Consider the following 15,609-nt stretch of genomic DNA (forward strand, 5'->3'; position numbering starts at 1 on the left):
AATGTGTTTATTAGTTTGCTTTACACCCCCCGCACAAAATTTAAAGGGGAGGGGGCATTCACAAACTCTACAAAAAGTGAAAAATTAATTTGTTTTGTATTTTTTGGTATTTATGTTAACTGTATAAATATTTATAAATTTTTTTTTCTTGCACTCTTAAAATCTACCCCTTTTTGTGGTAGTGGTTCTTTGTTTTCCCTAGTCAGCTGATATGCTAAAGTGGGGTGGTCTGCTTACTTTTTGTATGTCTTACTTTGCTTTTTATTCTCATTATACCAGATTTCTCAGTAACAATAGCTAGTAATGTGATCCTGTCAGTGGCTGATCCACAGCAGGAATCTTTACTTTGAAATTATACCAAACATGTCTTGTTAGCTAAAGTAATTTCTGGCTGCTACCTTAGTCATGTGATTATTTGTTTTTTAATAATTGTTCTTTGGACATTTTATTGATATTTTGTTAATTAGCTAAGATGTTGATAATGGGAGAGAAATGATATACAGTTTTTAAAAAGATACAAATAAATAAATAAACTAGCAACTAAAGCAGGAAAATCTACAAATGTTAAAATTTCACCAAGCCTTCATTCTCACTCAACTTCTTCTTTGAGGGTTTTTTTTTCCATTTCAACACTTTTCCAAGGCCAATAGGAATGCAACCCCACTGTTCAATGGAACAGCCTGGCACTGAGCATGTACAATGAGGCTAACTAGCGCACCATAGCTCTTACCTTTAAAAACACTGAATAAGCAGGGTGTCTCAGAGGGGTACTTTGAGAAGTGCTATATTTGCAAGACACTCTTGCTGCTACACATTTTATTTTGCTAAGGGTATTTGCATCATATTTCCCCAATTGAAATCTAAATCAATAAATAAATGATGAATATGCAAAAGAAAACAGGTTAGATGACCACAATTAAATCAAAAGTACACAATTACAACCACCTAACTAAATTTGTAGAGCGATACAGATTATCTTATTCATAAGCAGGATCATAAAAGTGATTTTCAGTTATGGTTCACACCGTATGTTCATGGTACAGAATGATGCTGTGATTTATCTGCAATATGCACACATTGCATTCAGTGCAAAATCAGTAGTGTAAACACAATTGGCTAATCACAACTTACACTCCTGTAGCGCATATTCAGGGCCCAATAATTATTCCTCTGCACCCAATACAAAGTTGTAACACAGATCTGCTTCCTTTTTTCCTATTTTGAAATATTAGAGCATTGATTGGTGTCCTTTGGGCTTTTTAGGTCCCCTTGTTTAAGTTTCTTATGTTTCTGGCTGCATGACTGCCAGACATGAGAATATGACGAGCATACATATTAATTTTACGCAAATAACAAATGCCCTTTAGACATTGCTCCCCATCACTCAGATCCATTCTTCTATGAACTCCCCTTGAGACCAAATACACTGGTTACATCTGACCAATCAATGTAAGCTATCTTCAAAGGCTCTTCTGCAGGTGCTCCTGTCCAATGAGCTTCCTGTTGATCTCTAAGGTGGTGCACCCTAACCTCTGGCCATGACCCCTGGGACAATGATGTGATGAACTGAATGTGAGGATCAAAAGAGGGGGGGAATAAAAGGTTTCTCTTAATACAGGCAGAAAAGTAACAACTGCAAGATAGTGTAAAGGTTGGATCCAGACTGCAAAATAAACAGAATAATAGGTTGAGCTTCTGTTCCTCTTCGCTTCCCATCCCCTTTTCTTTTCGTCATGTATTGAAAGCCTGGTTTGCTAGTTGTTTAATTGGGAGCTTTTCCAGTTGCAGAGCAGGAGGTACATGTTTTCGATGAATGAATGGAAATTCATATAAGTACACAGAACCCCCTTGCTGCTGCTTCACTCCTTCCTTCATGTGAGTGGACAAAACAAAGTAGTAAGTGAAGTTTACCATAGCTTACTGCCATATGTGTACTGGAAACTAAGCAGAGACGTACCCGGGGGTTTGTGAAACTGGCTCCTGCTGGGGGGCGCAGGCCCAGGGAGGGGGAAGAAATCATCTCTCAGACTATGGAGTGTACAATGTATGTGTGTGATGGCATGCCGCCACTGTCGCAGTGAATTCAAACACAGGAGAAGCTTCCAGTCCTTCCTGCACCATGGCACAAAAGCGTGCAGTAAAGTGATATTTTTCGGCGGGTGGGTGGGTGCTGTATCAGCTCCTTGCAAGGATGCAAGGGACCCTATGTACGTCTCTGAAACTAAGGTCAACAGCTTCCAAGCAAGCCAGGATTCAGAAGCCACATATGTCCTGGGGCTTATAAATCCTATAGGCAACATGGACTCCCACTTTCCCTGTGATGTTAATGCCCTTGATTATTGTAGTGCTTGTTCCACCCTCCTGCTGCCAGACCCTGTTGGTGCCTCAAACTAGGAAATGCCAGCAGGAACTCTTTGGGGCTTGTCGCTCTTGAGACAGCATGTCACACAGAGTGGCACGGGACTCTCTGGTGACTCAAACCACAAATTCTAGAATTTCATCTACAAGCATATTTTGTTTGTTTGTTTGTTTGTTTGTGTGTTTTCTCTACAGAGCTAGCAACCTAAAGAGAGCCTAAAAAGGTGTAAGAATTTTGCCATTTCCTCCCCAGGTCTCCAAATATCCCCACCCCATTTTTTTTCAGGGTATGCATGGCCCTGTAAAAGTGTGCAGGGGGTAGTGGATATCAATGGTGCACCTTTAGTAGTTACCCCATATACAGTCGTACCTCAGGTTACATATGCTTCAGGTTACAGACTCTGCTAACCCGGAAATAGTACCTCAGGTTAAGAACTTTGCTTCAGGATGAGAACAGAAATCGTGCTCCGGCGGCGCGGCGGCAGCAGGAGGCCCCATTAGCTAAAGTGGTGCTTCAGGTTAAGAACAGTTTCAGGTTAAGTATGGACCTCCGGAACAAATTAAGTACTTAACCCGAGGTACCACTGTAAAAGGTAAAGGGACCCCTGACTGTTTGGTCCAGTCGTGAACGACTCTGGGGTTGCGGCACTCATCTCGCTTTACTGGCCGAGGGAGCTGGCGTACAGCTTCCGGGTCATGTGGCCAGCATGACTAAGCCGCTTCTGGCGAAACCAAGGCAGCACCTGGAAATGCTGTTTACCTTCCCACCGGAGCAGTACTTATTTATCTACTTGCACTTTGACGTGCTTTCGAACTGCTAGGTTGGCAGGAGCTGGGACCGAGCAACGGGAGCTCACCCAGTCGCAGGGATTCGAACTGCTGACCTTCTGATCGGCAAGCCCTAGGCTCAGTAGTTTAGACCACAGTGCCACCAGTGTCCAGATACCCCATATAGTTACAGATAATTAAGTCTGGCAATTTAGCCTCTTTTATTCTTTTTCATGGTAATGGGCCTGCAGTTCAGGATGTCCTGACCCTGAAATGTCACCCCCTCCTGGGCTTGGGTCTAGGACCATGGTTCCTAATGTGGGGTACACACCCCACAGGGGGGCAATTTGATTTTTAAGGGGGTGGGAATTCGAGAATGAGTTATTAATAGTTAATAACTCATTTTAGGCTTCCTCCACGTGGATAGGAGTTCACTTTTTAAATAATAAGAATTATCTCACGGGAGGAGGGCATCAGGATTTTAGAGATGCTTAGGTGGGGCATGGTCAAAAAAGGTTGGGAGCTACTGATCTAGGGTATGATTATGGTACAAGTAGTTACTTCCTAGTTAAAGCTATTAAGTAGAAAGAAGCTGGTTTTTTGTAGCATTTGGTGAAGCACTGCCAGTGATTGAGAGCTGGGACTTTGGTTCTCTATTCTCTTTGCCCTGTAGCTATTCCCAGTACACACCCCTTCACAAGCGTTTAGGTCTCAGTATCCAGTCCTTTCTCTCTCTTTACACATTTCTGTTTCCCCACCTCTTAGAATCATAGAATCATAGAGTTGGAAGAGACCACAAGGGCCATCGAGTCCAACCCCCTGCCAAGCAGGAAACACCTGCTGACATATGGTTGTCAAGCCTCTGCTTAAAGACCTCCAAAGAAGGAGACTCCACCACACTCCTTGGCAGCAAATTCCACTGTCGAACAGCTCTTACTGTCAGGAAGTTCTTCCTAATGTTTAGGTGGAATCTTCTTTCTTGTAGTTTGGATCCATTGCTCCGTGTCCGCTTCTCTGGAGCAGCAGAAAACAACCTTTCTCCCTCCTCTATGTGACATCCTTTTATATATTTGAACATGGCTATCATATCACCCCTTAACCTCCTCTTCTCCAGGCTAAACATGCCCAGCTCCCTTAGCCGTTCCTCATAAGGCATCGTTTCCAGGCCTTTGACCATTTTGGTTGCCCTCCTCTGGACACGTTCCAGTTTGTCAGTGTCCTTCTTGAACTGTGGTGCCCAGAACTGGACACAGTACTCCAGGTGAGGTCTGACCAGAGCAGAATACAGTGGCACTATTACTTCCCTTGATCTAGATGCTATACTCCTATTGATGCAGCCCAGAATTGCATTGGCTTTTTTAGCTGCCGCGTCACACTGTTGGCTCATGTCAAGTTTGTGGTCAACCAAGACTCCTAGATCCTTTTCGCATGTACTGCTCTCGAGCCAGGTGTCACCCATCTTGTATTTGTGCCTCTCATTTTTTTTGCCCAAGTGCAATACTTTACATTTCTCCCTGTTAAAATTCATCTTGTTTGTTTTGGCCCAGTTCTCTAATCTGTCAAGGTCGTTTTGAAGTGTGATCCTGTCCTCTAGGGTGTTAGCCACCCCTCCCAGTTTGGTGTCATCTGCAAATTTGATCAGGATGCCCTTGAGTCCATCATCCAAGTCGTTGATAAAGATGTTGAATAAGACTGGGCCCAAGACAGAACCCTGTGGCACCCCACTAGTCACTCTTCTCCAGGATGAAGTGGAACCATTGATGAGTACCCTTTGGGTTCAGTCAGTCAGCCAGTTACAAATCCACTGAATGGTAGCATAGTCAAGACCGCATTTTACCAGCTTCTTTACAAGAATTTCATGGGGCACCTTGTCAAAAGCCTTGCTGAAATCAAGGTAGGCTACATCCACTGCGTTCCCTTCATCTACTAGGCTTGTAATTCTGTCAAAAAACGAGATCAGGTTAGTCTGACATGACTTATTTTTCAGAAATCCATGCTGACTATTGGTGATCACAGCATTCCTTTCTAGGTGCTCACAGACTGTTTGCTTAATGATCTGCTCCAGAATCTTCCCTGGTATTGATGTCAGACTGACTGGGCGGTAATTATTTGGGTCCTCTCTTTTCCCCTTTTTGAAAATAGGGACAACATTTGCCCTCCTCCAGTCTGCCGGGACTTCGCCTGTTCTCCAGGAATTCTCAAAGATGACTGCCAGTGGTTCTGAGATCACATCTGCCAGTTCTTTTAATACTCTTGGATGCAGTTCATCTGGCCCTGGAGACTTGAATACATCTAAACTAGCCAAATATTCTTGTACTATCTCCTTAGTTATTCTGGGCTGTGTTTCCTCTGCTGAATCATTTGCTCCAAATTCTTCAGGTCGGGCATTGTTTTCTTTATCGGAGAAGACTGAGGCAAAGAAGGCATTGAGGAGTTCAGCCCTTTCTGTGTCCCCTGTTTGCATTTCACCATCTTCTCCTCTGAGTGACCCCACTGTTTCTTTGTTCTTCCTTTTGCTACGAACATAACCATAAAGCCTTTTTTGTTGCTTTTAACCTCTCTAGCAAGCCTGAGTTCATTCTGTGCTTTAGCTTTTCTGACTTTGTGTCTACACGTGCTGGCTATTTGTTTGAATTCCTCTTTGGTGGTTTCCCCCCTTTTCCATTTTTTGTACACATCCTTTTTTAATCTTAACTCAGTTAAAAGTTCTTTAGATAGCCACCCTGGCTTCTTTAGGCACCTTCCATGTTTCCGTCTCATTGGTATTGCCTGAAGTTGTGCTTTTACTATCTCCCTCTTAACAAACTCCCAGCCATCATGAACTCCCTTTCCTTTTAGTATTACTGTCCATGGGATCTCACCCAGCACTTCCCTAAGTTTTATGAAGTCGGCTTTCTTAAAGTCAAGAAATTGAGTCCTAGTATGCTTGGCTGCTCCTTTCCGCTGTATAGTAAACTTCAGAAGAGCATGATCACTCGCACCTAATGATCCTTCCACTTCTACCCCACTAACCAGGTCATCAACATTGGTTAGGACCAGATCTAAAATGGCTGTTCCTCTTGTTGCTTCTCCCACTTTCTGGACAATGAAGTTGTCTGCAAGGCCAGTGAGGAATCTGTTTGACCTTATGCTCTTGGCTGAGTTTGACATCCAACAAATATCCGGGTAATTGAAGTCCGCCATTACTACTATCTCCCTTCCTTTTGCATGCTTGGCCATCTGTTCCAGGAAGGCATCATCTATGTCCTCCGTTTGGCTTGGGGATCTATAGTAAACTCCCACAATGAGGTCCCTGTTATTCTTCTCTCCCTTAATTTTGACCCAAATGCTCTCACTTTGGCTTTGAGGTTCTAAATCTTGGATCTCTTCACAGGTATACACATCCCTGACATGTAACGCCACTCCTCCTCCTTTCTTGTCTGGTCTGTTTCTCTGAAATAGATTGTATCCCTCCATTATTACATTCCAATCGTGGGACTTATCCCTCCAGGTCTCAGTGATGCCTATTATGTCATATTTAGTTTGCTGTACCAAGAGCTCAAGCTCATCTTGTTTATTTCCCATGCTTTGCGCATTAGTGTACAGACATTGAAGTCCATTAATCATTCCCCCGTGTCTCTTATTTAAGGATTTTTTCCTCCCACCACTAGGTCTGCGTGCTGTCTGCTCCATTTGGTCTATGACATTTGGATGATCATCTTCATCAATTGATAGACTCCTACCTTCAGGAGCACTGTCTCCCTCCCCCACATTAGTCAGTTTAAAGCCCTCCTGATAAGGTTTCTGAGATTTTTGGCAAAAACATTCCTCCCAACCGTTGTGAGGTGCAGCCCATCGCCTGCCAGAAGTCCATCTTTAAGAAACTGCAGTCCGTGATCTAAGAATCCAAACCATTCCTGTTTACACCATTTGCGAAGCCAGTTGTTCACTTCCACTATTTTTCCCTCTCTCCCTGGGCCACGTCATTCAACTGGGAGGACAGATGAGATGACAATTTGTGCATTTAATTGCTTCAATTTCCTGCCCAGAGCCTCGTATTCTCTTTTGATCTTCTGGAGGCTATTGCTTGCAGTGTCATTGGTTCCCACATGAACCAAGAGGAAGGGGTATTTGTCAGTGGGTTTTATGATTCCTTGCAGTCGTTCAGTTACATCTTGGATCGTAGCCCCGGGGAGACAGCACACTTCCCGAGACATCTTGTCAGGCCCACAGATCACTGCTTCTGTTCCCCCTCAGTAGGGAATCCCCTATCACCACTACACGCCTCCTCTTAGGTCTGGTCGGGGTTCTTCCGTGAGCTGTCCGTTCCAAGGTCGCCTGCACATTCCCTGAGGACTGACTTTGCTGCTCGTCTTCATATACCCGATCGACTGTAATGAGGGAGAGATCCTCAAATGGAGTCTGCTCTTCGTCTTCCATGCTAGGGGAGAGGACCTCAAAGCGATTGTGTATTTCTAAACAATCAGAGCGAACCCTGGGCCTCCTACTTCTTTGAGTCACGTTTCTCCATATATCTGGCTCCTGTGTTGGTGAACTAGCCTCCTTCTCAGGGGAGTCCCCTGTTTCCTCCTTGGTGGAGACGGTATGCTCTGTTGCTTCCAAGAAGAGCTCCAGCTCTCTAATTCTTTGGAGCGTAGCTACATGTTCCTCCAGTTGCTGGACTTTGTCTTGTAAGAGGGCAATCAACATGCAATTGCTGCAGGTAAAGCTGCCTGCAACCTTTGGCAAGATGGCAAACATTGCACAGGAACCGCAGGTGACTGCAGCTGTTCCCTCACCCTCCATCTTGAGAACGTGTCGTTGGGGGTGACTACAGCGGTCCTCCATCATAAAAAGCGTGAAGACAGGACAAATAACTCCCCCCCCAAAAAACCTAGGTCTCCCCCAACAAACGTTTGAGACTAGCTCCCCTAAATCTAAAAGATGGATCAAACTGATAAGCTCCTCCCACAGCTAATCACCTACCTCAAGAGAAACCCTGCCCCCTCTGACCTTTGCACAGGGAGAGCAGCTAATCAGCCACAAGAAACACACACAAGAAAACCCTTTTTGCTGCTGCCCTGCAAGCTCTGATAAGCTCCTCCCACAGCTAATCACCTACCTCAAGAGAAACCCTGCCCCCTCTGACCTTTGCACAGGGAGAGCAGCTAATCAGCCACAAGAAACACACACAAGAAAACCCTTTTTGCTGCTGCCCTGCAAGCTCAGCCACACTAAATTGTCAAGCACACTAAATTCTTTGAAAAACTTAAGGTTGTACACAGAATAAATTATGGAAAATAATGCAGAAATCTGAGCAGTTTTGTGTTAACAGCTGTGCAGAAGACCAAGGATAGGCACAATATTAAAAGAGAGAGGGAGAAGGGAGAGTTAAACATTGTAGAGAGAATAAGGTGTATGTGATTTGAACAATTTATTCAGATACCACTATCTGGATTTTGGCAGGGAGTAATTGGCTCAGAAAACATGCAGATCTACAATGTGCTTGGACACCTGGGCAACATAAAGAGCGTCTCAAAGAGCCATCCATTTTCATGCTGTTTTCCTTGGCCTGACATGTTTAGGCAAGGATCTGGATTGGCATCTTGCATGTCTATGTCAGTCTGGGATTCAGCCAGCCAGACAACACAATTCCCTACTAGGGCTTTCAAATGCTAGAATAGTTACGCTAGAACATGCAGAGAAACCTAACAGTACCAGTTTTGCTGCTGGCAAACCTCATGGATGACTACAGGATGCTTTCAGAATCTAAATTTGATATATAATAGGAAGCATGCATTGACTCTGTGTACTTCCCAAATTATAAGGCAAATAGGGGTGATTTGGGTGAGGTTTTCATATTCTGTAGTTGGATTGTGCCGTTAACAAAGCAATGGATCAGGAACTTCCTAAAGTCCCAGGTAGACCTGGGTGGCCTTTTTAAAAAAAGAAAAAAGGAAAAGTGAAGCATAGTTGATAGAGAGCTCTCTCTTTCTGTATCTGCAAAAATATGTTATGGGGAACAGAAACCCCATTTAAAAAAAATAATAAAAAAATCAGTTGCCTACAATTTTGTTGGCTTAATCCATTCTGGGGAGGCTCTTATGTCATGCACCTCTGTAAAACTAAAAAAGTCATATCCCTGTTTATATTCCTCATTGTAGTGAATGGAAAGAAAGCAACAAATTCGTTTTTCTAACAGATCTATCTGGTCTCAAATAATGTGTTGAGCTGAAAAGACATAAAAGTTGCTAAAACAGATGGGTTGCTTCCCAAAGCTACAGGTACAGGTTGAATCTTGTGGCTGGTACACAGCCTTAGTATATACTGCTTCATGGCACAGTACACACAGACAACTTTTTGAGAGGGGTTTTATAGCTACTGGCTTATACTGAAGATGGCAGTATAAAGAAGCATTGTCCAGCGAGAGCTTGAGTATGCATATCAGCACCCTTTAAAATGGTAAGCCTTTTCACTAATCGAGATCCTGAGTCAAGGAAGGAGAGGCTATGTGCATTTAGATAATCAAATCCTGGAAGGTTTCTGACCACGACACATGCCTTTTCTCTGAGGACTGAGTAGGATCACAATGCCAGAAAACCTGTTGTAGCTCTTGTGGTGCCTCTCTCTCTCTCTGCCTCTTCCTGGGGAGCTGCTTCTATTCCCTTTTCCCTTCTTGTTTAAGTGAAGACCAGGGTAAGGAATGGCTGGGGAAGGCCCCTTTGATCAAGCTGCTCCTCCCCCCCACCACCACCAAAGGAGCAGAGCTTATATCATGCCATTGCTGAGCAGTGATGTGGGGGGATGGCAGTGAGAAGAGAAAACGGAGCGTTCTGCACCAAAATACCTCTGTTGTGTAGGCTGCAATCCCTTTGCTGTCCTTACCTTTCTGCCCCCAGATGCTCATTCCACCCACAGAACCTGCAGATACTGTTGTGAACTCCCACCACCCAGTTGTGAGAGGGAGCAAAGAGGTACCGAATGGACTAATGTTCCATTTCACTTGCACTTGCCCTGCCTAATTCATGACAGGCTGGGTAAAAGATCAAAGCTATCCTTTTGGGGAGGACTGTCAAATTTCTCTGGAGCTCTGACAAGACTATGTATTTCTGACATTAGGCAGATCTGACATGGGAACACGGAGGGAGATCCATCCCCTTCTGGATCAACAAAGGTTGAAGGGCCGTGCCTCTGGAAAATGGGGGGAGGAGGACCCTAGCCCTGAAGCTACTGGAATGCTTTCCATGAGCTGGAGGAGAACAAGTCAGTTCATCAACCATTTCAGGATCCAGTTATGTTTTGGAAAACAAGTGCCTTTCTACTTGTTCTTCACTGCTACAGAACCTGAAGTGTGTATTGCAGGCCAAATGTGACAAAGCTAGCTAGCTTGAGGATTCTTTGTTTATATATTATTGGAAGTATTCTTTCATAGGACTGAAAGCATTAACTGAACAATCCATTCAAGTTGAAGCAAGGTCTGTCTAAACAAATTATTCTGCTGTGCTATTAAATGAGAAATCAGCACTTCCATTCTACAAATAACCTAAATGACACCTGTGCTGAGAAAAAACATGTATTTATTTCAATGTAAAGCAATTATTTCTATGTCAACCAACTGTTAAGTAATTCAAAGCCAGTCAACCAAACAAGTTTCAATATTTGGAAGCCCTAGTTTGCATGATTCCTGCCTTTTCTTTTCTTTTTTCTTTTATGCAGGTAAACTAAGGTAGAGGACAACAAATACTCTACCGTAACTGACCACATTTTTCTTAATGCTCATACATTAAATCTGAGGTAGAGCCAGTACAGATATTAAGTAGAACAGCAGTCATGGCAGTGCCTTTGCTATGAATCTATGTTTCAAGTTAATGCTAAGCCACGGTTTGTTTAGCTTAACTGTGGTTTTATTTCCACATCTCAACTCACTTCCTGTAATGGTTATATGGGGTTGCTCGTGCGTAAGTTACCGCCACTCTTGGCGAGGTTGCCTGGTTAAACCTTTTCCTGGCTGGACAGCCCTTCACTTCGTGGCTGTTTCAGTCGCTAGCAGAATCCGTCAGTGGGCGTTTCTTGAACTTCTTCCAGCAAAGAAGTTCTTTGACGCCAAGTCTACGCCTACTTTCCCTGCGCGGAAGTCTTCTGCGCAGGGTGGGTGTGGGTAGCGGAGGACCTGTGCTCTCCCCGCTGTCTCCGGTGAAGAGTCCTGGAGCCCCCTCTCCGATTCCCCCATCCGCCCCCCTTTATCCCTGGTGTTACGCTGATTTCCTTCCCCAGCCGATGAGTCCCCTCTCTCCCTGCTGGGCCCTTCTCCGGCATCGCTTGGGAGCCTTGCCTCCACTCCTGGCTCCGATGTCAGTTCCCTGACACTTCCCAACAAATTAGCTATGGTTTGTATGGTTTATTGGGAGCCAACAAACCATAATCTGAAACCATGGCAATCCTGACTTGCATTAACCATGGTTTGGTGTCATGTCTGATCAGACTTTCTTGACTTCATCCTAGTTTTCCCCCCAAATCTCCATCCCAGCCATTCACTTTGCATGGTTACAGAGGTACGGGGCAACGTTTTCTGCACCTTGTCCTCACTCTACCTGACAGCAGGCTTCTTCCTCCACAAACCTCCTTGCTGACTAGCCCTCTCTCTCCAGCCTAGCTCTGCAGCACGCTTGTGGGAAGAAAAAACCTGAGAAAAACGTTGGGCCATTTTCCTAACATCTATCCTGGAACGCATAATAAAAGCATAATTTTGCTCTTAGCAACTTATCCAATTTTAAAAACCAATGCAAAAACCCACACGAAGGAAGCAGACAATGCCAACCTTTGCTCCTCCACACTCAAGTGCTTTTTGCAGCTCTGCTTCTGGGAAAGCCACATTTGCGAATCCTCTGTACTTAGTACATTGTTGACCGAAGAGTGACTCCAGAAAGCCATTTCCATGGACCCAAGCATGCATGCTCCCTTGAGGCAGTCATGCTGGACCTAGGTATCAAGGCTATGAAGAGCATGTGACAGGTACTGTCCAGTAAAGGACAATAAAAAACCCATACACACACCTGACACTTCTTCATGTTTCCTTGGAAGGTGAATAAACTTCTTAATATGTGTAATCTAAATTGGTATTCTTGGGACCTAAAACACACAGAGAGGTCAGTGTCTATGCCACAGCTACAGCAGACAAGACTTTCTCTCATCGACTCCCTCTGCTGCTGCTAAGGATACAAGGATTTCACAGCAATTGGCACCCCACATGCATGCAGTCAAAGACTGGAACAAGGAAGAGGTAAGGATTTTTGTCAACCTGTGGAATAGATAGAATGGAATTCCAGAGAATGTACTATAATCTAGTAGTATTTAGCCACCTCTCTGAAGAAGTTGGCCTACAGAGGTTGCATTGTTCAGCTCACCAGTTAAACAGGAAGATGAACACTTGTATAAAAAGAAATAAGAAAGTCACTACTCCCAATAAAAACTCTGTAACAGAAGCCAGGCCTGAAATGCTAAAAAGAGGCAGGGGGACAAGAAATTAACCTCAAATGAAATAAACCGCTGCTCCTTTGTCTGTGAGTGGAACCCTACTTCTTCACAAGCTGTGGTTTAAACAAACTATGGCTTAGCATTGGGTCCAAACTGTTCTCCTTTCATAAAGCAGGACAAAGGTAAAGAAGGTACAGAGAGAGTTTTCAAAAGAAATGTAACACCAAGCCAGAGTTGACAAAAGCACTGAGAGGGTGCCTATTTAATTCAAAGTGGAAACAAACTTCTTATGCCTGCAACTGTATCCTTACCCTACGCCTTCTGTTACAGCCTTTTCCCTCTGGCCAGTGAAGACTGTAAATTTTTCATTGTTAGTGATACCGCCAGCTGAACCCACAAGAAATGGGACAGAGTTGCTGAAAAACCTCTTCCATCTCCTGGCTGGCTTCGCTTAGTTCTGAAGGTGAGCAGAAGACTGGAGCTCCACTGGGGCTTTTAAACAGTAAGCAAGAATTATATGCGATGCCTGCATGAACGGGAACGCTCGTTGGTTATATGCCCAATCTCCTTCTCTTGTCTCTTACACACATACACTTGCATTCCATTTATGTTTAATTACATTAGCACTGTAATTAGTTTGCCAAGCTCCACTCACAAGTACCCCGGAGCCTATTCAAGTGACAAATGTACTTGATGGGTATGAGGCGATTAATGGCTTATGAATCGCTAAACGACGAGGCCTGAGGGTAAAGTTCTTTTTCCATTTATGCTCCATTTATCTTCCTCAGCATCATATAAAGTTATTGCTATTCATAAAGTTTTCTTTAAAAAAAAACAAAAAAACTACTGAGTGGAACTATTGGCTTTTGACAGCGTTCAACAGAGGAGCTCTCTTGGCCATCAAGTATCTTGTTCTTCACGTATGTCACAGGCATAAGAGAGAGAGAAAGTGCAGAGCCAGCACCATTTCTAGATAGTTCAGTGATTTTCACTCTAGAGCAGCAGGGGAAATGTAATATGCAAGCAGCCCCCCCCCCCTTGAAAGAGAGCTGGAATCACTATAGCAATCCCAGACACAGCGCTAAGGGACTATGTAATTAGACTAACACAAACGAATTCAAAAGTACACGCAGGTCCTGCTTTTCAATATCCCAGGAAATTGTTTGTTAAGCGAGTGTTTGCATAACAAGTTGATGGCTTTCATTATTTCCTATGGGGACATATCTAATTCGTGATTTGTTGGTTCTTCCTCCCCTCCCTGCTTTCTGACTGAAACTGCTGCAGCCAATCAGCAGAAGTCAAACAGGGGGGGGGGGATTTGTCTCCAGCTCTCCAATTTGTCCAATCTCTCGTCCTCCCTCCATGCTTTCTGCTTAAAATGGCTGCCGCCAACCAGCAAAACACAAACAAGTAAGGAAGTGGGCAAACTCTCGGCTTTTTGGATATCTGAATCAGCCATTTGTGTAGCGAGGTTTGGCTAGAATTCTTTGTGTTTGGATAACTGAGATTTTGGATAATGAGCATTCTGATAGCGGGGACCTGCTACATAAAAACAGGCCTGGGAAAGCCGTGGTTCAATCACTATGGAAAGGAAGCTATCTATTTATATCCCTCCTTATGTAAAATGAGTTACGATGGATAGAAATACTGCTTGATGGATGTTTACTAATTGCCAACTTTTTAAAGAGGAAGGACTGCTGCACCTAAAAACTGCATGACAGGCAGAAATAGAACAGGTGATGCTTCCCATCAGATCTATGTTTGGAGGAAAGTGTCAAATGCTTAATTTCTGCCAGTCCTGCTTTAGGACAAAAATACAGGTACAGGAGGAATGCCAGCAAGAAGGTTGTCAACTCTAGTGTTTTTCATAGAAAGCAAAAGGCAATGAAATGTGTCAAAACCTCACAACGGTCTAAAATAAGTAGTCATAAATTCAAAACTTTCAAACAGAACTTCTCCGTTTGTTTATTTATTTAGTTAGTTAGTTGGTTGGTTTGTAATTATATTTATATACCCTGTCCTTCAGTAGTTCTACCCCCAGGGCAGTACTACAAAACACTATTAAAAAGGATCCCACTTTGCATTGCCAATGCAATCTCTCCGCTGAGATTAGCATCAGGTAAGGGTGAGGCTCCAATCATCCCATTGAGAATTCTCTTTCTATGGACTCTCATCAACCACGTCTTCATAATGATGTTATGTGGTAGAGGTGTGGTGGTTTGGCATGCTCATATTAGTCCCATGGCAAGAGGATCAACAGTTTCCCATTAAATACACATTTTTCTACTTTTGAAGTGTTCTGATAATGAATTGCTTAATAAGCCAGAGAGAAATATTAACAGATGAACCACCTTGTGCAATAACTGAGACTTATTTCCAGCTAAACTGCACTTCAACTGAAATCAATTTACTGAAACCAGTACTCCTTTCGCCCTGCAGAGTATATTGGAGAGGATGATAAAATTGCTCATGAGCAACAATTTTAAGGCCACTGGCTGTGTCATTAGTTGATTCCCAACAGCACAAACCCAATTGTGTGTGTGTGTGTGTGTGTGTGTGTGTGTGTGTATGCACACACATGCATACTAATATGTATAACATATATAACCATTCTCAGATACTGAGATATAATAAATATTGCTGCAATCCTACAATTTTAACAGGAAGAAACTCTATCAGCTAAGCCCTAAGTCTTTTGTCTTCTTTTTTATTTTACTCTTTTGGCAAATTTCAGCAGTAAGCACGTGGGCATCATGTTTTTAAATGCAGCATGAGGCAGATTTCAAATCAGAGACAGTATTTCCTATGCACTAAATGTTTATCTTACTTTTAATTTATGACCTTTTATACATGTTTGTGGGAGGGGGGTTATTGGTTTTCTTTAGTTGTCGTTGTTACATATTTTGTGTTCTCATTTGGTATTCTTATGCTGTAAACGAAGGGTGGTATATAAATTTAATAAATAATAACAATAGCAACAATAACAACAACAATGTTCTTTCTTATATAGCTTTAAGAAAGGCACTTAAA

At 43.3% G+C, this 15,609-nt stretch overlaps 2 protein-coding genes and 1 long non-coding RNA gene across 5 annotated transcripts in view; all 3 read right to left on the minus strand.

Moving 5' to 3' along the window:
* JADE2 (jade family PHD finger 2) overlaps positions 1-15,609 on the minus strand; it is a 145,665-nt gene that overhangs the window by 41,881 nt on the left and 88,175 nt on the right. The gene's annotated exons all lie outside the window — the stretch shown is intronic.
* On the minus strand, positions 139-14,949 carry LOC310756315. Its single transcript, XR_014544805.1, has 4 exons — positions 11,473-14,949; positions 8,358-11,034; positions 2,944-3,886; positions 139-2,728 (listed from the first exon to the last, which is right to left on the minus strand). It is a non-coding gene; the product is annotated as an uncharacterized lncRNA (long non-coding RNA).
* LOC310758136 (uncharacterized protein) lies at positions 4,540-8,322 on the minus strand (the record flags this gene model as incomplete). The annotated part of the gene is made up of 3 exons (XM_083604069.1): positions 8,171-8,322; positions 5,651-8,079; positions 4,540-4,585 (listed from the first exon to the last, which is right to left on the minus strand). The coding sequence occupies exons 2-3, from the start codon at positions 6,796-6,798 to the stop codon at positions 4,540-4,542; spliced, it is 1,194 nt and encodes a 397-aa protein (XP_083460195.1). The 5' UTR covers positions 6,799-8,079; positions 8,171-8,322.

Source organism: Podarcis filfolensis (assembly GCF_964270895.1).
Source record: "Podarcis filfolensis genome assembly, chromosome: 2".
Lineage (NCBI taxonomy): Eukaryota > Metazoa > Chordata > Lepidosauria > Squamata > Lacertidae > Podarcis > Podarcis filfolensis.